Source organism: Physeter macrocephalus, chromosome 5, assembly GCF_002837175.3.
Source record: "Physeter macrocephalus isolate SW-GA chromosome 5, ASM283717v5, whole genome shotgun sequence".
NCBI lineage: Eukaryota > Metazoa > Chordata > Mammalia > Artiodactyla > Physeteridae > Physeter > Physeter macrocephalus.
The window spans coordinates 70502818-70529200 of NC_041218.1; the positions used below are offsets into that span (position 1 = coordinate 70502818).

The 26383-nt window shown below is 33.5% G+C and overlaps 1 protein-coding gene across 1 annotated transcript in view; it reads right to left on the minus strand.

Annotated features, from left to right (window-relative positions):
* Positions 1-5017: 5017 nt before the first annotated feature.
* Positions 5018-26383, minus strand: part of MEOX2 (mesenchyme homeobox 2) — a 64756-nt gene continuing 43390 nt past the window's right edge. Inside the window, exons 2-3 of the mRNA XM_007120404.4 lie at positions 20276-20448; positions 5018-6423 (exon numbers count right to left, since the gene is read on the minus strand). Coding sequence (XP_007120466.1) covers positions 6199-6423; positions 20276-20448 — 398 coding nt within the window. The 3' untranslated portion in view covers positions 5018-6198. The remainder of the gene's footprint in view (positions 6424-20275; positions 20449-26383) is intronic.

Below are 26383 nucleotides of genomic sequence, written 5' to 3' on the forward strand. Positions count from 1 at the left end.
TTATATTATTAAAACCAAACCAAACCAAAACAAACAGCTTACAGAGCAGCATGTATGCTATGTTTCAACTGTTACTCAAAATATACATTTTTACTGAAAAATATTTTCTAAAATTTTGTGTAATGTACATAAAAAGTTCCTGTTACCCATATATATTCCAAGAACACGCAGACAGTATATATTCCAAGAACACGCAGACAGTATCTCTCCTAAGAAAACATCTACACATAATTTTCTTTTTTTGCGGTATGCGGGCCTCTCACTGTTGTGGCCTCTCCCGTTGCGGAGCACAGGCTCCGGACGCGCAGGCCCAGCGGCCATGGCTCACGGGCCTAGCCACTTCGCGGCATGTGGGATCTTCCCGGACCAGGGCATGAACCCGTGTCCCCTGCATCAGCAGGCGGACTCTCAACCACTGCGCCACCAGGGAAGCCCTACACATAATTTGAATATTACCAACAAGTAGGCCTAAATCTAGTTAAAGAGACTTGCACAATTTGTATGTCAATAGTACATTTTAGTAATCAGGGTAACAGTAAAGATGCTGATAGAGTATTCACGAGGCTACCAGATAAGAGTATGGTCACGATTAAGCACCTTTTCATTTAATCAATCTGACTTGTGGTCTGTTGTCAAACTGAACATTCTAATAAGACAAAGTCTCCTTATAAATGTTCTGACTCTAACCTCATGAGTGGTATGACATTCAGTAAGTATTTCATTTTAGATACAACTGATAGACCTTGTCCATCGTCATTCTTTGACATCAGCTAAAATTGCATCTTTCCACAGAGCCAAAATTTGTCAAAACTTGTGGTGGTCCGAGAGGCAAATTCAAAAAGAATATCTAATGAATTCTTCTAAAAGAAGTTGAGTTGATGCTACTTTTATAAAATTTCTAATGTCATGAGTTACTTTATCTTTTTCTATTGAACAATTGAAGAAGTATTTTTCAATTTTATCATTTTAGATAAAATGTTCTCTGTCCACTTTTCAATGTTTTTAAACACTAAAACATTCTCTTACACTTTACGGGCCTGATGTCATGAGAAATTACGATATCCCAGTGTTGGCAAATCCAAAGAAAATTGAACTGTTCCCTAAAGAAAGTGAAAGCCAAGCAAATAATTTACCTAGGATTTGTAGTCTGGCTTTAAACGTATAGTGTGGGTCTAACATTTCATCAAACTGAGCAAGTAATTATATATTTTTAAAGTTAACATGTGTACTAAATATAAAAAGTGGCATAATATTTAATGTTTTCAACTACCAATATTATTAACATGTATGCAAAAATGCAGTGTATGTTTAAATACTTTTAGGATAGTGTAATTGTTCCTTAACATTGTGATTTCTCTTTCATTTAAAGCAAATACATGTTTGTGTCAGTGCATTTAGTTCATAAAAGGCAGAAATATAAATTATAGCCTAAACTTGATATTACTATACACTAAATCACTATATCATCCCTTACATGAAGTGGATATGACAATAATTTATATTTACAAATTCATTCTCCATTGGAAAGTGTTTCTGAGAATCATCTTGACACAAAAGTGACCAATATCTTAAAGGGGCTTCACTGAGCTGGCTGAATATATTGTAACCCAGTAAACATTTTTCTTGATTTTTTCTTGACCACGGTTTGAAGCTGGGTTTGAATAAAAGTTAGTAGCTATTATGGAGAAAAAAAGATATAAAAGTAAAAAAAAAATGTTTACTCTGTTAAATGTACTCTCAATATATTTAACCATTTTAAATGTCAAGATGAGAGTATTTAAAATATATAATAGGGAATTAGATAAAGAAAAGCCATATTTATATCCTGAAGTACATATTTTATAGGTTTTTCAGAGTTTGGTGTAGCCATCTTTTTCTGGGGCCGTTTTTGTTCCTTTGTCCACTACCTCTAGCACTATTTTCTAAGATCTAAAAGCAGAAATGTTGAGGTACCCATGAAAAGGACTGTTCTTCAATATTCCGGTTAGCTTCAGGCATATTTAGGGAAAATGAAAACGTAACAAAAAAACCCACTTTTTTTTTTTTTTTTTTTTTTTTGCGGTACGCGAGCCTCTCACCGCTGCGGCCCCTCCCGCCGCGGAGCACAGGCCCCGGACGCGCAGGCCCAGCAGCCACGGCTCACGGGCCCAGCCGCTCCGCGGCACGTGGGATCCCCCCCGGACCGGGGAAGGAAACCGCGTTCCCTGAATCAGCAGGCGGACTCTCAACCACTGCGCCACCAGGGAAGCCCAAAAAACCCACTTTTATAACAGTATTTGCAGGTCGATCCTGCAGATTTCTAATGCTCATAAGATTTGAAATGTTTAGACTATCAAACTAAATGCTGAATTCACAGTAGGTCTGAATTTGTTTTTACTTACAGATTGCTTTTTACTGAAGGAATGCAACAAAAGGAGCTAACAAGAAAAATACAATTATTCCCCAAATGGTTCAAATAACTACACCAATTATGTATTTGTATTTGATAGTTTAAACATTGCATTGTAATCGAAATACCAATCACCTCGAATATTAACTGAATTACGTTAATACCGTTTTATTAGAAAATAGGCTGTGGTATAAGTGACTTATTCTTAAAATTCAGCAGCCTAAATATATTTAGAAATTAAGGTGAACAAATTTTACAGTAAACCTTTCTAGTCACTAACTTAGGATAGCTACCATCTTGTTGCTGATTTTGTTTTAGCTCTATAGTTTAAACTTCTCTCAGAAGAAAATTAGCCTTTGCCATTATAAATATGGCAGTAATTTAAAAAATGTTATTGGAAACCAGTAGCATTAGAAACATAAAATATATATTTTTATAATTTACTTCACTTTTCTATCCACCTTCTAATCTCATCCTATTATCCTAAGGAAAGCCCTTATTGAATTTCACAAGTTATTCTCACATTTATTTTATGTAATGTCATTCAGGAGTGTACTAAAACTGTGGGTGGGATAATTTTAAGTGCATTTAGTTTGTTTACAAAAACAACAAAATGGCAAACTCAGTTCTCATGTCTATGAAGGGGAAAATATATGTTGACAACCCTAGGTAAATATGGGAAGTAAGAGGTAATTGGGATCATATTAATAATGAGGTAAAAGTATGTGGATCAGCTTTTGGAAAAACTTTGTAGTGTTCATCCCTCTAAATCCTGCTGGAAAAATCACTCTAACCATGATTCCATACTATTTTCAGAGAAAGGTACTTTCACGCTATTATAAAGTTCCATGGAGCTTCAAGCTCTGACACAGAATTATATGAAAAGGGCATTATGTGAAAAGATACCATGGCAAGCCAGGATCCCAGTGTAGAATAAAAACAAATAAAGTTCTTTTAGATTTTGTCATTTCTGGAGTAAATTAAACCCGATAGTACGTGAGAATATCTGAAGTTTCCTTATGGGATTTTAATTCCAGAAGGATGTTGAGTCACTGTCTAGCAAACTTAAGCACCACTTTTAAGATAAGAGAATACAAAAATACTCCAAAAAGACAGTAAGTTCTTCCAATTAAAATTAACCTAGCCTGCTTGTTTACCTGTCAGGGTGTCATCATTTTGCTAATGTGTTCCAGCATCTTATATGGTAGATCACTTTAATCCACTGTGAATAAAATGATGCCCCCTTTTGGTCAGCTAGTGGCCTATTCTGCCTAGTGATTCTTAACGTTCTCCGGAGTCAAATTTCATTACATCATTTTAGAATAGCTTACGATTCTCTAATAAAGGAATGGTCCACAATACAAATGCTTCACATTTCCTAAATGTCGTTATCTATTCAGAATCACTTTTTCCTACTTCATTTATCACGCTAAGTGGTAATTCTCATATCCTTCTATTTGGCCACAGCCCTTAGCTCTCATTTTAGCTGCTTTTCAGCTGTCCTTTCCTCTTATTACTGGAGATTATTTTCCTGCTGAAATGAAATATTCTCCACTTTGTCCCTATAGAACTCAATTGGATTTTTATCTTCCCACTTCTCTAATCTGTCAAGATGTTTTGAATTTAAATCCAAAGTAAGAAAGTCAGTCCACCCAAGTAGATGTCATCAGTACAAATATGCTTTGTATTCATTCAAGTAATTGATAGAATTCTGAGTGTCTGTTTTATGCCTGGAAGATGTTAATCTGAATTGCCTCCCCCCAAAAGTTAATTTAGAAATATTGCTAACTGCCATGATAAAATTTATTACACAAAGGGAAAAATGTGATATGAACAATCTGATTATTCTATTTCTTGAATACTCTGTACATATCATGCTGGACTAAGCAAATTAAAATTAACCAAATCTATTTTTTGGTCAGTCTCACCATTCTAAAGCAATGAAATCCAATAATGAGGTTTTTGGAAATTTTTACGGATTAGTGTTCTTTATTTTTATTTCTAATTAATTAGGGCATGGGGGAACTGCTGGAAATTTCAAAATATTTTTTGTTAAAATATGGGACACAAGAAAAACAGTGTTATAAAGTTATTAAGTAGGATGTAGGTATCCAATGTATGTGCGATCATGCATGATACAAAGTACATTAAGTTAACATAATGCTTGACTTCTTTTATTGGTAATGTCCACTAGGACTAAGAATTCTGATTAGCTTATTTAGCTTATTTTCACATCAACGACTCTGGATATTTTTACTTAGAAACAATCATTGGATAATTCATCTCTATTTATACATAAGCTTAAAAACGTATGACTGTGTTGTTTCTCACATTGTGGTGAATAATACTACTTTTTCTCCTACTTATGTCTTTGATTTCATAAAACATACAAAGAAATCTATTTGGCATATTCTTCAAATCAGGGAAATGGCTTACCACATGCCTATTCTCAGATGCTTTTTTATTACACAAGGATTTTTTTCAGTAATAAAAAAGTTCAGAAATAAAAAAAGTAGATGATTCACTAATTATGATCATCTGGATTTACACAAGTGCAGACGAACTGGCACTTCAGCATTATCATGAAAACCTGTAAACATTTAGGAAATCACTGTAGAGAGACCAAAATTATTTACAAAGGATCATTTATTAAACACTTTTTTTTTACAAAATACAAAGATTGTTGTTCTGCATGAATACATCATATATGAAAAAATAATGTGTTTTTACAGAATTTAATTTGAAAACATTCAGAATTTTACCTTCTACCAACTTGAGGAATCAATTTTGTTTTGCAACTTGTCTAACACCATGGCCAATCAGGGGGGAACCCTTTTTCTTGTTAATTAAGTCATATTCACAACAGCTAACATTTTATAGAAATAAAATCAGACAATGTCTGTCATACAAAGCTCTTTCTGCAAGTAACTGATTTGCCTATGATCCTAAATTTTTTTTCCAAGCTATAAGATAGGAAGAATTGAGGAGCTAGGTAAGTTTTATAATAATGTATTAGCAGCAGTTGATAGAAAATGCAACATAAGATTTGTTTTGTCTGTGGTACAAGAATATGTCCTATCAGACTCTAATGTATTTTTCTCTACTCAAACACAAGTAAGCATGTGCTGATTGTTTCTGGGATGATAAAATGTATAAAAAGACAAGAAGCTGGTTCTGGTTGTCATCGTTGAGTGCCTATTTTCATCAGCTAATACGAATGCATTGCTAAACTTAGTGAAGACAGTAAAATGACTTAAGGGTAATATATACAGAGTTAAAATACATTTTTTAATCCACTTAAGAGTGATTTCAGGCACTGTGGCTGTTCAGGATAAAATGTTTCATGGTTTATTCTTGATAGTAGTGTAATTGTCAGTGCAAGCAAGAGCAAATACCTGCCCACTGTCACACACATGACCTCGGACATCTGGAATGTTCAGAGCAAATTCACCTTCCGCATCTTCACTCTGGAGGCACCTTCAATGCACATGTCTCATAGTTTGCTCTTGATAGCAATTTAATTTTCAGTGCAAGCAAAAGCAAACACAAAGCTGCTCACTGCCATACACACGACCAACACATCTGGAATATTCAAAGCAAGTTCACCTCCATCTTCACTGTAGAAGAATCTTTAATAAGTGGCACTGAGTGTAAACCCTCTATATATCATGAGAAACAGACTCGAGATGCCTGAATTTAATAATATTAAAAAATCACGGTCCTAGTCATCTCTCTGTGTAAACGATGTTTGAAGAAGGCTTGCCATCACATTTCTTTCCTGAGAATGGAGCTGATCCCCTCTGTGTATATCATAAGTGTGCATGCTCTGAGCTGTGGTCACTGTCGTGGCTGTCTTCATTCGCTAGAGAGTCCCCTGTTTGTTGGAGAGTGGCTGCACCGATTCCCGAAAGCTCTGAAGGGAGAAGTGTTCCTTTTTTCACATTCACCAGTTCCTTTTCTCGAGCAGCAGCTCCTTGCTGTCCTCCTTTTACTCTCTTCCACTTCATTCGCCTGTTCTGGAACCAGACTTTCACCTTTAACGAAGAAAGGGAGCAAACAAAAGAAAGCACGAAAGAAAGTTAAATGGACCATTTTTTTCTTCCCTTTTGGTCATCAGTGAAAAAAATAGCTTTTCAAAGACTTATACAAACACACTATGAAACAGTGAATATGAAAATAAATCAACATAGAATTTAATCATGTCCCATGTTCATGAGAATAATTTTAAAACTTTCAGAAGGTACCAAGTACTATATTTCACATTTTATGACATACAGTATAAAAAATAGATGGGAAAGTACTCTATCATTTTAGGTTGTTCAAAGGTATTTAGCTTTACAAAGAGTTTCTGTGAATTAGAACTAACATTTAATAATTGTCTGGGTCAAACAACAGCCCTCCTCCCGCCCTGGGCTGTCAATTCCTGAACCCATTTTAAAAATGCTCAGGGAGCTACTGATGAAGCTACATCTGGAAGGTCATTCTGTGCCGCTGCAGTCCACGGCTGCATTCCCAAAGCTTTACTTGACCATTCCACCTCAGAGTGTGTCCATCTTCTTTTGAACTATGCTTTTTTTCTGCCCTTAGTACTTTTATTTTACTTTGCATATATGTGATTCCAATGATTTCCTCAAAACAAGATCAAGATCCAAAATTTTCACTGATACTTGTTAATTGCTAATACTGAGATTGTATATTATGTTAGTCTCAACAGCTTTGTAGAGACATGCATTAAATGACCATCCATGACCACAACCATAATAATAATGGCATCATTTCATTTTCTTGTTTAGGAGGAACTCACTTTCTTTCCTGTTGCACTTCTCATCACTGTATATTCTTATTAGGCTAACTATTCCTTTTACATTGCATTTCTCTGTCTCCCCCACTCAAAGTTACCACAAGCCTGAATTTTGTGTTTATCATCCCCAAGCCCTTATTTGAAACAAAGAAATAAACAGAGACAACAGCTTTTTTCACTACATGTGACCCTAAAGAGTACTGTTTAATTTCACCTGTCTTTTAGATTTATTGAAATGGAATGTTTTTAACTATAGCCTTCTTGCCTTATCCATGTTGATTCAAGGGGCTGCATTCATTCATTTTTCATGACTGTATACGATTTCATTGTGTGAATATATCACAGTGTACCCATTCTCCTGTTCATGGATACTCGAACAACTTGTTTTCTTCCATTATAAATGATGCTGTTATAAATATTCTTGCATTTGTGTTGTGATAAACATGTGATAGAACTTCTCTGGGTATACATCCAGGAGTTGCCATCATACACAGCATGTATGAATGTTGAATTTAACATGATAATACAGAAAAATTATTTTCCAAAGCTTCATCAATTTAACCCCCTACAGTCTGGGGTGTAAGAGTTCTTATCAGTCCACATCTTTGTCAATATTTGGAGTTATCAGTCAGTTTTTTTCCAGTATAATGACTATAAATGTTATTGCACCATGTTCTTAGTTTGCATTTCCTGATTACTATAAACTACACCATCTTTAAGTGTTTATGGCCCATTTGTATCTCTTCTTTTATGAAATGTCTCCACATCTTTGGGTTGCACTGAGTTGTTTTTAGATTTAATTTCATTCCTTATGGACTCTTAAAAGATGTTCTGAATGCTAATTTAATGCTTTCTGGTTATATGGCTGTTACTATAGTTTCTCAATTTATAGTGCGTCCATTTCCTTTCCTTAGAGTATCTTTTGATGATCAGAAACTCTAAAATTATTATATTCAAATTTATCAATTGTTTCTCTTATGGCTATCTTTTTCATGTCATCTCTAAAAATCTTCTTTCTTCTGAGACCATTAAGATATTCTTCTTTGTCTTCTTTTAAAAGTTTTAAGGTTTGCATTTCAAATTGAAGTGCTCAATCCATGACGTACTGATTTTAGTACATACTGCAAAGATAATTTCTAAATTTACTTTATTCCAGTTGTATAAGTTATTCCAAGACCATTTAACGAATCGTCCACCCTTTTTCCAGAAATTATTGTTTTCAACTTTGTCATACATCAAGTTTCCATTTACACATAGCTTTATCGATGCACTCATTTATTATATCCTTTTGACAAAACCGCAGTCTTAATTATTATAATTTCATAGTAAGTCTTTATATCTGGCAGAGATAGTTCTGTTTTATTCTACTCCAGAAATATTTTGAATATTCTCCATTTTCATTTTAGAAACAATCTCAATTTCTGTAAATGCAGAGTGTTAAACAGAAAGTAAAGAGAAACATATTACATTTCTAAAGATGTACTTATTTTAGTGGTCTTCAAATCACAATACTCCATCAAAATTTGTACAGTTTTCTCAACTGCTGGCACCAAAAAATATTTAAACCAAGTCATTTCTCAACTCTGGATTTTCATTGTTCTATCAGGCCATAATTAAAATCTTATATCATACATTATCCATACATATATTAATCCATTTAACAATCAAAAATAAGAAAATGTAGGAAAAGATTGCTTAGAAACGCAGAATATGTAGTAAAATAGACTGATTAAAAACAAGCTGATTGGTGTTCTTGTATTAAGTAATAATATTACTTAATAGCCAAATGACAAGCTGTGATTTTAATCACATATCTACTTAGGGCTAAGCCCCTATACTGATAGGTGCTATATATGCATTTTTCAAATACTCAAAATTTTTTCTATATAATTCCTATTTTATAGATGAGGCAGTTGAGATTCAAAGGTTAAGTGACTTGCCTAAGAGTACACAGATGGGAAAATGTGGTGCCAGAATTTAAACCTGGGGGTTTGTTTGGCTCCAAACTGATTTTTTTTTTTTTTGGTTTTGTTCCTGTTATATTTCAAACTCCTGCTTTTTAAGCCTTCAGGTTAGAAAAGTACATAATATAAAGTATGTGAACTCCATCCATATGATTACTATCATTCAGGTAATTCTCCTACTCAATATAATTAGGTTTGTAAATATGACACTATTTTCCTGTACTGTAATTTAGGTAATTATACTACTCAATTTAATTACCTTTGCAAGTTTGACATTACATGTTTCATTAGATCTTTTCCACATGAGTTGGGCTCTACTCCTGGCTTCACTTCTGAGTTTCTGTGTGAATTTGAGAAAATTATACTTCTCTCTGCCTCAATTTTCATATTTGTAATATTGGAATAATGAGCCTTTCAAGATTCTCCATAGGGACATTTTCTCCATGGACAATTCCAGATGGAAGAAACACATCATCATCATTGTCACCAAAGAGTGAAATATCCAGCCAAAATAATCTTGGCAGAAAATGGGAGGAATAGATTTCTTTAAATCTACACTTATTTCCTTTTCTGGGAGAAGGGGTGCATTAATTCTATAATACCAGTATAAAACCTGTTATGTGCAATTCTAAATGAGAAAAATGTAAGAATATGGTATTGATTTTAGAAACAGTATACGTTATTTTGTGTTGTGTCCTATGCCTACCATGTGAAATTCTGCCATTTCATTTTCTTAAACAGACAAATGAAAGACTTCAGAGTTTTCAATAGTACCTATGTATCTATACATATATATGGATATATAGATATATGCATGTATATGTGAAAGCATTTGATGATTATATAATAAATCTAATAATTTTAATACCTTTTGGTATTTTCTTGAGGTATTTCTTGAAATACCTTGAGGTATTTTCTTATTTCAAGCTACATATTTGATACAGGAACTCCATGAATTTAGTAATGGAACAAACACAGAAACAGATGCATGATGAGTACACCATATAAAAAAGGGAAGGAAGAGTACAGAACTTCAAAAGTCAGTGTGTCCAGTTGTATTTTCAAATATACTATAAAATATTGGGATGAACTGAAATAAGGAGAGGAAGATTTTGGGGAAAAGCATATGTTTTTCTACAACCATCACAGTATTAAAAACAAATCTATAAAAGTAATTCTGGATTATGTCAATATTGCCATTAGAATAATAACTCCATGGTTTTATAAATAAAGAAACTTTATAGTTTAATTTATTATCACTTAATAATCCAGCTTCGTTGGCTGGATTGAAAAAATACTTTTGTAAGATAGCTAAAGAATAATCATTCAAATGCTTGACAATTTTTAAAATATGCAAATTATTTTGATTAAAATTTGCAAATGTGTTTCATATAATAATCTGCACTTATAAACTAAGTAGATTAAAACTAATCTTGTGTTTCCTTGGTGACTTGGAATCTCTAGTCATTCATTCATACGCTCAATATTACTGAATGTTTAGTAACAGGTAAGAGGGGTTAGATTGAGGAATGTGTACAAATAAATAAGAAATAGTTCCTGCCCTCAAGGGCAGTTTACTGACTGTGTATGAGGTCTTTGGCATATACTGAGATGAGTAAAGATTAGCTTCATCTTTTACAGAATATCCTTAAACTGCTTGTTGTTGTAGTTGGTGTCACTGCTAGTCCCCTAATAAGAGGTTCCCCCAATGGTCCATGAGATGGCATGAACTCTACCCCTACATTCAATGTCCGACACTGTTTTGCTGCCACACAATTATTATAGCAAATGATTTCTTTCCTCTGGGAATCTCATGCTCTTGTTGTTACTGGCATCCTGTGTGTCTCTGAATTTTTTGTTCTAGTAACCTAGGGTAGTACCTTAGGTGCTAGGAAATTGGATCATCAAATATTTTGCATACAACTAAAACAAATCTGTCCATCTTGGAGTATGATATATAAATGTTGTGAACTTTTATTATTTTATTTGGGCTTAAAGTCAATTTATCTGCTATCGGCAATTTCTCTGGAAATGCTGGTTAACGAGTTTTGTTTTGTTTTGTTTTTAGTATTTCCTTTTTTTAAGATTGGATCTAGGGCAAGATTCCATATGAAATATGTTTTGTTACATAGTATGATTAATAACTCAGATAAAAATAAATTCTTTCTCCTACAAGAATCTGAGTAATGAAAAAATATCATTGTTCATGAAACCAAAGCAATATGAACCGAACTTATAAGCTCTTAATATTTCTGCATGAAGGTAATATTTTTCAACAAAATCTTCAAAATAAAAAAATAACAAAGGAAATAATAGCCTGCAGTATTAGTAGTAAATATTTAAAGTGCTCAGTTATAAACCTTACTTTTCAGAACATCTGATTATTATGAAGCCTCACTTTTTAATCCCCTAGTTTACAAGTATTTAGCATTCACATTGCTTGGATAATAAAGCTAGTATTTAAATAAATAGGAAAACATTTATTCACATCTTGACTCTCATTACTGAAGAAAGCAGCTAAGAGAATCTTACTGTAGCTAATTTGTTTAAATTATATTTCAGAATCTAGAAATCTAATTTTTCTCTTTAATAAAAATACTGTAACTGAGAATCACTGTTACTATTTGCTAAACATTCGTTTTATCTCTTTATTTAGTCATTCACATATGTCTTTCCATGTATAAGTTCATAATACCTGTCCTTGAGGGTTCACAATATATCAGGAGAACACAAATGAAATATGTAGCTGTATTGTCATACAATTTTCTAAAATGGCCAGAGGCAAACTGGTTGATAGAAAGTAGAATCTACATAATACTATAACCCATATTTATAGACTACCATAAATGTCTGTCTTTTGAAGAAACAATCATAACACATAACATCTGGATGAAAACTAAATATTTCAGTGACATATCTAGATGTCTCTAAACATCTGGAGTTTGTAGATTTACTATTTCAACTGTTTCTATTTCTATATGAACACTTGAAATACTGTAAACACTAACAAATATTTATTCACATCTTTAACATGTGAAAACATGCAAAGGAGTAATTTTATGAATATAATTTTATCACAGGTGTGATTAAATTTGATCGTGGCGGTTGATCTACTAAACCTACTGTATCAATAAATGGATCCCAGTAAGACGTATCAAAGTAATTCAGTGGCAAAGTCAGTGGTTAAACTGAAGAATTAGAACCAAGAATGCTCTATAAGGTAAGGATGAAAAATGGGGGATAAAAAAGCTTATTTACTCTTTCTGTCTGAATAGATTTATATCTGATTAAGAGAAGGAATCCCTCGGCTATTTCCAAGAAGCACGTGGGAGCTACCCGTTGACTGCTGTTTCTATAGCAGTGCAACATAGGGTTGGGACGTGGTGTGTGTGTGTGTGTGTGTCTGTCTGTCTGTGTGTTGGGGGGTGAAGGGGGTTAGGACATATTCCATGACTAAAGCCTGAATCCCTGCGTAGAGGACTGCCACTCATCTTTCTCCTCTATTTTAACACAATATTTAAGACCAGGAAATCATTTTCTGGCCTCTATAATTTTCAGTTTCAAAGTCTCTTTTTTTCTTTTTGTACTTAGAATGCTTGAGAACCAGGCTCACTAAAAAAAAAATGTAGTCATAAAACATTTACTATTTCACATGTCTTTGAACAAACTGAATACGCATTAGCCATTGGCAGCCGTGGGCAAATAACACGTTGAACAAGAAATAAACTATTTTCTAGGCAACAAATGAAATTCTCCAAAATAAATGGTAATGCAATGGGTACTATTACAAGCCAATCATATGTATTATATTCTCTTTAACAAAAATGCAGCCAGAGTAATCATTCACATGACGAACAAAATTCTTAGAGGACTGACCACTTTTAAATTTGACCCTTTAGAAATGTCATAGTAGTAGTAAATGCTAACAATTATACCTCTTTTGTCATACCTGATGAAAGTCAATTCAAATGACCTACTTTATTAATATTAATTTAAAGTGAAAATTCACTACACTATTTCTATACAAGATTAAAAAAACCAGATACATCTTTTAGTTATTCTAAGTGAAATATTGTTTAGTTCAGTATATCCTGAGTAAATGACTTCAGCAAATCTGAGTGAAAATATCAAAACTAAATTAGGCATTTTTCTCCATTACTGTGTTAACAAATTCCTGAATAGCAATTCTTGAATACATGGAAATTGTGTATTCTGACCCACAACTCGTACTTATCTTGTTTAAACTACTAAGATCAACTAGAATGATGACCTTTGCTCGCAACATCTTGCCTAATCTCTGGGATAATGTTTAACAATAGTTAGCAATATATCACAATCAATATATACAATTTTAAGAAATGAACTTTATCCTAGCCACTGTCTAATTAAGTGAAATCTATCAAATGTAAATATTTGATTGAAACACAGAAACTCACCATTCTTATAAGAGCAGTAGAATATTGGCAATTCTTATGATTCAATCTAATTAAATATTCTGATTATTTCTTGACAACTAATTTCAATATCAGAATACATGTGAACCTTCACTACACTTTTAATAGATTTTGGGGCTGTCTCCAAAATTATTCTAAGAACTTATAATGGCAATTATTACTATCATATGAATATACACTGACCACAAAAGTATTCAGTAATTTCAGTAACTGGGAAAATTTCAAAAAAATTGAAAAAATACTGTTCAGCATAAGAATTAGAAGTGATAAAGAGAAATGAAGTTAAAATCCATCCTAAGTTAAATACATCTCAGGTTTTCATGAGGAGTCATGGAAATAGGGAGATTAATTGGTAGAAAGTCTTTTATAGCCAAATTTTCTAGAAATTGTCCATTATTAGATCTGTATTTACTATTTTATAGATGTCATAGAGCATATGCAATGCTCTATATACATTTTTAGATAACAGAACATCTCTTTAAAGTTGAATATGTCAACATAAAACTTGAACCGGCTTCTCAAAATTTCCAGAAGCTTCTTAGTTTTAGAATTCATTTTAAATTACATGAAAAAAACTTATATGATCGCAAGGATACTGTGGAAAAGGAGTAATCTTTCATTACAGAAGATTTTTTTCTTTAACATTACACTTTAAATGATGATCTGTGTTGCAATGCATGATATGTTTCAGAATGTTACTGTCGATTTGTTGATTAAATATAAGTTAGTTATTTGTTTCCTTATTGAGGAAATACCTAAAATTAAGGCTCATTTTGTATGTGTGTGAATATACATATAGGTAGATAGCGATGTATCTGTATATGTCTATGTCTATCTCTCTATTCATCTACCTAAGAACGTTTTAAAAAATAGATTCTTTACATACTCTCAAGCCTGGTTCAATAAGGGTGGAGTCTTATTTTTCTGATTTTTTTCTATATTATTTCAAACTTGGATATTTACATTGGTAAATGGTTAGGGTTCAATTGCTTATTTCTCAGCCTTCTACTTTATACAGCTAATATCTCTGAAAATTAATTTAGGAGAGGGTGGAATTGTTAATCTTCTCCTTATAGATTTTTCTTTATTATTGATATTCTTAAATTTTACATCATAGCCTTTGTTTTGTGGAACCTAAGGCAGTTCTGAATGTGGCTTTTAGAGCTCACCACACATTGTCGATATGCATTTCTTTAAAAAAACAAACAGCATTATTCAGGAAACATCTCTTTTTATTTTGAACTAAGATTCCATTGTATATTCCACTATTAAACTGTCCACCCAATTCTACCCCATTTTTCCCATCAGAGTCAAATCATATTTAATCTCTCAAATTAGCAGGCACACCATGATTTAAGCAAAAGAAATATCTAACCGTTACTCTACGTGACTGTTAAATACTACTCTAAAGAAATGAGGAAATATCTAAAATCACTGGCTACACAGATATTCTTGGATTACCTTGAATAGACAATATGTCTGATCTTGGAGACATAATTTATTACCTAAGTAACTGAAAGTATTCATAGAAATGTATAGAAATAAACCTGCAAAGGGGACGGATTGTGCAAAATGCTGAGTAAAACACAAAACCACTGTTTATTTGGCACAGGAAAAATTCTCCTTCACAGTCATCCAAAAAACGGACGTCTATTTGGAAAATACTTGGCATTGAGCCATTTAATGATTTATGAGTAACAAACAAAACATAATCCCTCTCATTCCCACTAATGTAATATGATCCAGCTAGGTGGGATTTTCCATTTATCTTGGCAGAGGTATCATGAATTCAGGCTGTTTATCCTGGTAATCTTAGCTTACAAATCTGCAACATCGCACCTTTGATTAGCTCTGTGAAATGATTTTGTGAAAAGGAAGGATCTCCCATTCTTTCTATATTTGGCAGCCTTAACTCTATAAATATGTCCATTTTGTCACTCCTATAGTTTTATGCAGCTGCCTTCCCTCTTCTTCCCATTGTGAGACATTAAAAATTTGGCATGAGCTTTTTCCAAGTGTATCTGGATGGATGAAAAAGCCAGAATAAGCTTGTCAAACTTAAAAAAAATCTTGGGACAGGAGGGTCTTTAGACTGACTGGCTCTTCAAAGTATTCCAAGTGGCTCTGCCAACTGAGGATTATTAGATGTTTACTGAGAAAGGTATAGGAGAATATGTTGTACACTTGAGGCTGTAAATTAGAAACTGGAAGGTTACTAGAGTGGTAACTGTTCCACAAAAAACCACTATATAATTAAAATATTTAAAGCTCAACTTTGTTCCAGTGTATCCATTTTTATTTAACATAAAACAATTTTCTTTAACACCTAAGTGCTAACATGGAATTCCTTTGCAGGATAAGCCTCTTTTTCTCCTTCTTTCTTCTTCTTCTTTGGCCCGATGGAGTTCAAAGGGGATTACAGACTTCCCCTACCTGTATAGGCATTGCATTATGGGAGACACAAACATAAAAGTCCTATTTCTTTGGAGGTTTCAGAACTATTCTTCAGATTTGAAAATTTGAGTCCCGAGTGATATTTAAGGATTTAGTGTACCTTACTTTTTTCTAAAAGGAAACCTAATCATTATTGCAAATATTTATAATCACATGTATGTGGCCCATCAGAGCATTGTGGCAAGTATATTGATTGGGTGATATAAACAAGGGAGCAGTATCTACAAATAACATATCAATTATACATATACATATTTTATAGGCAATTATGTAAATGTTCTAAATAAAATTACATCTAAAAACTGTTTCTGGTTATAAAGTAAGTTTTCATTTAGGAGAAAGTTATTTCTTGTGAAACAATTCTGCTATTAATGGAAATGGTTCAATATTTGTTGTTTTTTCCCTTTACATTATTAGAACATACAAGTTCTTTTTCTATATTTGAATCTGAAAGGCTTTTAAAAAATCAATAAAAATTTTTTTAGGAGATTAAACATTCTATTAAAGTTAAGGAAAACACTGAACAAAATGGAGTTATATATAATATTCTTTGGTGTATACATTTAAGTTACTTTAATAAATCTCATGTATTTTAAAGTATGGAAAAAATAAATCTTGCAGCAGAATGGAACTGAAAAATTGTACATCTATAATTAGAATATTTTACATGTGGAAATCCTATAAAAGGGGAGTTATTTAAGATTTCATATGTCAAGATATAGATTACATAGGTAAGTATGTATGACATTAATGCAAAATCAAAGTAATGGAATAGCTGTATCTCAATTAAAAGAAGATGAATGCAAAGGGTTCAGTTTATAACTCTATGTTTATAATTTTAAAAGCCCAACCATGAGAAAATAAACTGAAAATATCTCACTGGAATGAGCACTCTGGCATCTTGGAGGAATATGCTTTCAGACCTTTAAGAATAGCAAAATTGATTGACAGCATACAATATTTTTCTGATGCATTTAGCATAGTAAAATTCAGCCCAGAAAAAAAAGCCTTCAGATTCTTAATTTAAGATATTGAATGTGTACAGAAGTAGAGGAAAAAGACATGAACATTTGGCATAACCAGAAACATTCTCTCAGATGACCCTGTCATTCCTCTCTTTTGCTATTCAACACTCATCACAATAGTTAACACTCGTTCAATTTTTGCTTCTTCCATGAGTTCTACCAGACTTGTCCAGCTTATTTTAACAAGATTTTATTTCTATCATCTAGCTCAACAAATATTTGTGTTACAAAAGGATTAACTCACTATGCCTTGCATAGCAAAGAAGTTTTCCCCCTTCTGGGTGATAGATTTGTTTTATAGTTTATGCTAAAATTTCTTTCACATTCATTGTGACATATAAACCTGAGTAGAAGAAAGAGAAGGTAGTTTTAATTTCCATTTTATGCCTTGGGGAGATTGTTACTTGCCTAAGAATACCCAATTCCAATTGGCAAATCTAGGATTTTTGTTCAGATTTTTCTCATAACAATTAAATTTTTTTCTGACTAACCAAAACTAAAGACATAATTTTGATTGGGAATTTAGATTCCACATACATCCATCATATTTTCTTATTAACTTGCAAAACCGTTAATAGAGATTTATAGGATAAAAAAAACTCTTCTACACAATACAAAATTTTCAATTCTTTGAAAACGTAATTAACTCTCAGTGTTTGTTGTTGTTGTTATTTTTTCCCTCTATGAGGCTATAGTTAGATTGTTTCCCTAATGACCTCCAAAAAATTTTGCCTTCCTTCCATGTGTCTACTCCCATAGGCGGTCCTCTCTTACAATGACACGGAACTTGGTCATACGATTCACTTTAGACAATGGGACATTAGTAAATATGATGCAAGCAGAGGCTTTGAAAGCCCTTGTACATTGGCGTTTTTCCTCTAAATACTCCTGGGAATGCTTCCACCACCATTTGTGAATCCCAGGGAGCCTATTAGAAGATGAAACCACATATGCAACAGGGACAAGATGTCCCAGGTGAGGCTGCCTACACCAACCAATTCTTAGTTACCCACTACAGTTCCATGAGGGCTACAGACTACAGTTCCATGAGGGCTAGGTAAGGCCAGAAGTAGGCCAATTGAGCCCAGTCAAAATCTCTGATCTTCAAAATTTTGAGCAAATTAAATGTTGGTTATTATTTAAAGCCATTAAGACTTTTGAGTGGCTTGTTACACAGCAAAGGCTAAGTGATACAAATTTTAAAGGGACTCTTTTTAAAAAACAAAGATTAAAATTGTGCATGTGCGTGTATATAGTGTGTGTGTGTGGGTATGTATATATATGTACATAAGTTTTTCACATAATGGCTTCTGATTCTTTTCCAAGAATGGCAAGTCACTTAGGAAAAAAGAAGTAATACCCAAAATACCTTCAAAATTCCCAAACCAAATTTACAGAATTTCTCCTAAAAAGACATTATTCTTAGCCAAAGTGAGACCTCTGCTCTATGATCAGATAATGACAGGTAACCATAGGACATTCCCAGAAAAGAAAGCACAGATCTTGACTTTTCTCTAGACTAAACACAGTAATGCATCCCATATTTCTGTAGATTACAAGCAAACCCTAGTTTCTTATTTCCTTTATGTATCATTTAAAATATTTTCATTTCCTAGAATTCACTGTCTCTATATAAAAACATTAATGTATAATTCCACCCTCCTTTTTTTCTGTTTCCAGTTAAAAAAAAACAAAAGCAAAAAAACAGATGTCTGACAATGTAGATTTTGGATCCTACTTTCCAGCATGCCAAATGTTGTACACTTATGGAGAGAACTTTGTATGTGAAGTTCAAGGGAAGGAAAATGTTGTGCTCCATAACTTCGGTACTAGTCGTAATATTTAATAAAATATAAACTGCCAATAAATAAAACCACGTAAAAGTGTTCCTCTGTATATTTTCACTACCCAGAATTATCCTACTAAAACCTGAAATACAGAAATTAACATAAGGAAAGCAGATGATTGAAGAAGTTGGATAAAATAACTTGCTCTCCTAAGACAGTATTCATCTGTCCACACCATGTTGATCTTTCTTTGCTTCCAGTGGGATCCCTGGAGGAGGTGCATACAGTGGAAGAGGAAATGAGACTCTACTCCTAAGAGTGCCAATCAAAACTGCACTGTCCATAAAGATGTTTGCATTTGCCTTTCAGGAATGTTTTCCTAAAGATTAGCAACTATTAACCATCAGTAGTGTAGATTCTCCTAGGGAAAATCAGAATCCATATAAGGAGTGCTCTGGGAACACTACTGGAGCAAATCATTTGCCATTCAATTAAAATACAAGAAAGGACCTAAAAAGTAATTAATTTAAAATATGATTTAGGTCTTATTAACTGGTGTCCACAAGTCACTAATAATTTCAAAGTGTTCTCTAAATGAGTGGGTACCAGAATTTTGAATTTCTGAGACCAATACAATTTCAAAAATATTTGAAGTAATGGGGTAAAAATGTTTACCAATGATCTATGTAGCCTTGCTCCCATAATTTCCCAGCTCCCTTGAATTTAAGTGGTACCATTGACTATTTCCGGACATTAGAGTGTAAATGGAAGTGACATGGGTCATTTCCAGGTGAAAACATTTAAAGGTCAATGCATGAACCTCCAACTCTTTCTTACCTCCTGTGGTTACCAAGGACACCACATGTCAGGATGCCAGAGGGTCAGACTGGGTCCCTGAGTGATTATTTGGAGTGCTGGACTTGTAAAGTTAGTATGGAGAGTGAACAAACAATGAACTTTTTTCCTATGTCACTGAGGTTTGGGGGTTAATGTGCAACATAAACCCTATCCTGAGCAATAGAGGAAACTAACATGGGACTGCCAACTTTCTATTATGCAAAATAAGGAGATTTTTAAATATAAGCAAATAAAATTCCTCTCCATATGCCGTCATTATATAAAAGAAATAATATTTTAAAATTAAAAAATATAAGAAAGGTACAATCACAGAACAAAGGATGATTCCTTAAACTGAATAAATGCAGTTTTCTATAAAACATGGCTATCTTATTATTTCTTAATTTTGTCATTTTGCTGGGCAAAAGCTTCATCATGAAAGAGAAAATCTGTCTTTCCAATGATATTTAAGAACCACAGATCTAGATATTTCAAAAATGGCGGGAGAAGACTGTTGACCCAAAGCAATTAAAAATATCATATAATCTCAATATCCGACATTACCTGTCTTTCAGTGAGATCCAGATTCACTGCTATCTCATATCGTCTCAGTCTGGTCAGATAATTATGATGGGCAAATTCTGCTTCAAGTTCTCTGATTTGCTCTTTGGTAAAAGCTGTTCTTTCCTTCCTGGGTTTGCTATTGACTTCTGACTTGTAATTTCCTTCCTGGGAGTCTGAAAATAAAAGAGAGAATTAGATTTAGTTCATTCATTTAAACATGTTCAATCATATCATTCATACCAGAAACATTTACTGAGTAACTACTTTTTCAGGTAGCGTTAGACATGGTAAAAATAGAGAGAGACCAAAGACAGTAAGACTTATCTCAACAGGGTGAGATAAATTTCTTTTTTTCCCCAGTGTGCCCCCAAGTGACTCACAACCTAATTGGGGAAGTGTCTAGTTTTCTTCATTTGAAATAGGAACAAAATACTTAACTGCTCTTAACATGCTGTTATAATAAAAAGATAAAACAAAGCCCCTCTAGAAAACAATTTTCTATCTAAACTATTCAGATATAAAATTTTTTCTAATAAGTTTTTCAACATAAATTCTTGAGGTCTAAGTATGACTAAACAGAGTGATCCTAAGAAACAGTGGTGACTCAGTATGTGACTATCTGAGCAATTCAAATATCTAGCAACTGGACCATAAAAGTCAGTTCAAGCTCAGAGTAAGCATACGTAAGTGTATGTGTGTGTGTGTGTGTGTGTGTGTGTGTGTGTGTGTGTGTGTGTGTGTGTGTATTGGTTTTTAAATTTCAATTTAAATGCCATCTCCTTGAAGGGAATAGCAATGCTCTTCTTTTATTTTGAGTAATACTTAGTGCAATGTGGAATCTATAAATACAATTTTGTTCATTTAACTCAAAATATGAACAGAGTTTTAAATGTTTTTTCCCTACATATGAGATAAACATAAGATGCACAACACCTAAAATAAGGCACCCAAACACCAAATCTTATAATGCCCTGTAGAAAAAAATCATAATTTACAGCAAGCATATCATGCCATCTTTTCTTCTAAGAGTTCAAGACATAATTAACATAGAGTTATTTTACTTATCTTCATAATATCCCTGAGATGTAGGTTAGAAGACATTCTTAACATACTGAAGAACAGAACGTGTGTCTATAATGGAAAAAAATTCTACATATAAAAAGTAATAGATAATCATACCAGCTCTAATAATTCATGTCAAATTTACCTCAGTGAAATATCAACATAATCAAGATAAAGTGGCATGTCTGTACTCTCTCAAAAATTATTTCAGTTTTCTAATTATTTTTGAGCCTGTACACACAAATAGTGATGCCTTTACCAGGTAGTGATACAATGAACTCTTCTTTGAAGCCAAATGAGATAAATGATATAGGAAAAATGACGGTCAATCAGATTACGAAGTGTGACATTTTTTTAATTGACAAATATAGTATGGTACAGCTTTATGAAGGACCTTTTAAAGCGGTATTTGTTTCTTCATCCAATGATGCTTAAATAAGCTATGTATAAGATATTGTTTTTTTAGTGTTCTTTTCCTTTCTGTCTGGCTGGGGGAAGTCTAACTAAAGTCAAGAGGGGTCTGCATAATGGAAATCCGCTAGACAAGGTGCTCTAATGTAAACAGTTTTGATTTGACTCTTACCAGAATCTACGCTGGCCAAATGTAGTTTTCTAGGTCTAGTAGCAGCAGTGGCAATAGGTTTGCATCAAAATTTTGGCATACTTGGCCATTAATTTCCTGTGAGGGATCACAGGGCATGTTTCACTGACTGGTGCACTGGCACTGTCATAAATTCTTTAGAATTCACAGACCACATTTCTGGGCTTGTCACATAGCCCCGTGTTGACTGCCTCCCCACCTTGACAGGGCAGTCATGGTTTTATCCAGTGCGAAAAGTGGTTCGTGATATGTTAGACACAGGCTGACTGTATCTGATTGTAAGCCACTGGGACCAGATGAGTTACAGATTAGAAGATGTGTGAGTTCTCAGCTAGGCTGTGTTTACACCATGTGAACTTACCTGGCTCTAAGTGGAACCTGCATTATCCACTTTTTTAAGCCACAGATTTGCCAACCTCCACATTTTTGGTGCATTTTGCTATTCTGGTATTATGCGAACAAAACTTTCCGATGATTGATTTCTTTTTTTTTTTTTTTAAACTTTTCCATCAGCTGTACTGGCAGAGGCAAACTCAGTCACAGCCCAGAATATTCAGATAAGTCCCTCTCACGAGGACTCTTGTTCTCACGTGAATCAAAACTATATTTTTGCCAGTTTGGAGCCATGTTTAGTCTGAAATCTGTGGCTGATTATTCTTTATGTGGGGACAATGCTCTTTTCCCTTCAGTAATGCAACTCTGGAAACTGAAAGCAAAGCCAGGGCATTTTTTCTCATAAGCAATTCAATTGGAATGATTCATGGTTAACACATTCCCTTATATAAGCATGAATGAACAAATTCACATTGAGGAAAGCCTATTAAGTTGTATTTATTTTTGAAACCAATTTCTTTTAACTTTCGCAGTATTCAGCAGTACTTCAAAAATGCCACAGACACACACAAACATACAAAACTTGGGCCAGTTCTTGGAAGAAGGGTTGCACGCAGTGGATCTATACGCATGCCCACTGAAACTAGAAATATACAAGAGAAGGTTTATACATTCAGCAACTGAATTTGAACAAAAGTCTGGCTATAATTCAACATTTATATCCAAAAGCAACTTACCAAGTGCCTGAATTCCAAACCAAAGTAGCTCACAAAGTGAAATCCAGTGACTAAAATGATGTGACTTGTGCACACTTACACTTACAATAAGCACAAATGGAACAGTTATATTGTAATTAACATGACAAAGAGTGGGTATGTGCTTCTTGATTTCATTACCTAAAAGAGAATGTCAATGTAGCTGAGGTGGCACCAATGTCAATTATGTGGACACTTTTATCCTTGGATCTGTGATTCTGTTGTGGTTTCCACCCATGATGCTTTTTCTTTCCTGTGAAAAACATGCTCCTTGGGATTGCATTTCTGGACTTATATTTTCTATAATCTTGGATTTTAAACATTTTTTGACTTTTTTCCCCTGTATTTTGCAAAGTCCATCGTTTGCTGACCCTGAAGCTTCTACTACTATCACCTGACTAGCTTTTCTTTAGTGGAAAAGGGGTGAGAGCCTTGGACGAGGCTTTTGGCAAATTGCACATTAGCTTCCATCTGTTTCCCAGCTGTTTCAACTGAGGCAAAACTCCCTCCGTTTTCTTCAACCTTCCATATCCTATGCCAAATGGTAGGTGTTGAGGGGGGAGTCTGGAAACTGCCCTCCTTTCTTGCCTTCAACCGCAAACAAAATGTCACCATCTGTACAGTACATTGCAATGTAAAATAGTACAATTGTTGTTTCTCGTCTCAGATACTTTAATGCACATGTGGGTGCACTCTCACACTCCCTCACGGCTTGGAGGAAATGTTGACTTATGTGTTCAGGTATAGTTGGCAGTCCCAGTTCCCTAACCTTTTGCTCCCTGGGACTATGCTAATGGAAGAAGTCTGCAATACTTCCGTGGAGGATAAAAATTGCCCTCCAAGGATCGTTTCTGTCTAGCATTTAGAACTTCTCCACATGTGACTTTTTATTTCCCCTAGTGCAAGAGGATGCCAAAAGATAATAATGTTTTACTGACGACAAGTAATGTGAGGGCTTGGTCTGTTCACTAGTGGCACAGAATACCTTTTAGCAAAAGAGAAATAATAAAGTATGATTGAGTATATTTTTAGCTACTCTGAGTAAACTTATTAACTTGTTTAAATGAAGAACATAATTTACCAATGTCTGTAAAATATCAAAATGTAAAGGAAGGTCTCCATAGCTTAGACTAAAATGAATACTTATTTCATATTCTGAAGAAAAAAATGAATACTAAGCCACAGTCTATTCTAGTGCTTTGCAACTTCTTGTATTAACGTTTTGTAAGCTATTCAAAATGAGAGATATTCTGTTATTATTAACAAAGCTCCACAAATAGTAGATATAGGAAGCTAATAATTATATTTATATAGGCATAGAGATTGTGGATAGATGTAGGGTAATTTATAGAATAATCCTATTGATGCTAGTAATTTTCACATTTAAATGGGAAATTGCTTTCCTTATGGGAAACTTATCCAACTTGCTACTCCAGCTTCTTAATGAGTGGGCATTTCAGCCTTTCCAGATTTTTTTTTTTTTTTTCAGAGTAAATAATCTTCCCCAGGGGTTCTTAAATCCTCTAGGTGATCCACTCTCCAGATTTGAGAACCACAATCATAGTGAGCTACTATTACTAATGAATGTGGCTATTATACACTGAGGTATGTAAGGGGAAAAAAGGATTGAAAACTACTATGCTAAAATCTAGAATAGAAATTAGCATTGAAAATATCCACTGTTTCTTATACCATTGATGTGAAAAACGTAGAGCTACTATAACAGTTTCTCTTACAAAGCAAACCCAAATTTCAAAGACCAGAAAAAAAAAGAAATTTCCATTTTTAGTAACAGTTTAGTAATAGTGACAGTTGTATTCAACATGCAAAAGTCATTCTATGGGCTGGACCAGTGATTATCAATTGGTGAATGTACTCTTTTACCATCCAGCCTCTCTCTTCACTGCCTCCTTGATTACTCATGGGATTGTCTAGTATGCTTTCAGGAATGAAATAAGTCAGATAAATCTCACATTAGTGAAACTGAAGATATATTTATTTTTATTACATTTGTGTTGCCAATTGTATGTTTTGAACAAATGATTTATAAAGGATACCCTATTTATTTCTGTTAAAGGCATTTAGGTTCTTACTTGGTGGGAGATATTGAAAGATTAACTGTGAAGAGCTAAAACTTTTATGTAACAGAATAGTTACTATTATGTCAGAGTAAATTTTAGTTTACAGATTTGACTTTTTCCCAATACACTTGGGCATAATTTTATACAACTAATTCTTAAAGTGAGAAAAATCAAAATTCAGTGTACATGACTGTGTCAGTATTTAGCAGTAGCTACCTACATAAGCAAATATTATAATTGGTAACATTACAGAATCATACCACACAATGTAATTACATAGAGGAAAAGAGTATGAAGACTTGAGATACTTTATAAAATCTATGTATTTTTAGGTCACATTTTAGAATGAGAGCGAAAGAGAGAGACATAATAGCACAAGATTGTTCTTAAATTAGTACCAATTTAATAACTTGGTATGAATCTGGATATAAATAATTTGAAAACAAATACCTCAGAATATACATAAAAATAAAATATTTGGGTCTCTTAAAGTCACCCACACCTTATATATAGATGCTTCCCCACAGTAGGTAATAATCTTACCTTGGCATTGCATTGCATTCCTAGGATAAACTGGCAAATATTATAACAAAGTCCTTCTCTTTGCTTCCTCCCTCCTCTATAATTTTAAGATGATAGCAGTTATAGGAATTTTAGCCAATTTAAAGTAGATACGGGCATTTTAACAATATTAATTCTTCCAATCCAGAAGTACAGGATATCTTTCCATTTTTTGTGTCTTCTTCACTTTCTTTCATCAATGTCTTATAGTTTTAAATGTATAGGTCTTTCACCTCTTTGGTTAAATTTACTCCTAGGTATTGATATTTTCTTCTTTTTGATGATATTGTAAATGAGATTGTTTTCTTGAGTTATCTTTCTGATAGTTCATTTCTAGTGTATAGAAATGCAACAGATTTTTGTATATTAATTTTGTGTCCTGCAACTTTACTGAATTCATTTATTATTTCTAACAGTTTTTTTGGTGGCGTATTTAGGGTTTTCTGTATATAGTATTATGTCAACTGCAAATAGTGACGGTTTTTACTTCTTTCTTTCCAATTTATGTCTTTTACTGCTTTTTCTTTCCTAATTGCTGTGGCTTAGACTTCCAATACTATGTTGAATAAAAGTGGTAATAATGGACATCCCTGTCTTGTTCCTGATCGTAGAGGAAAAGCTTTCAGCCTTTTACCATTGAGTATAATATTAGCTGTAGCTTTGTCATACATGGCCTTTATTATGTTGAGATGCATTTCCTTTATACCACTTTGCT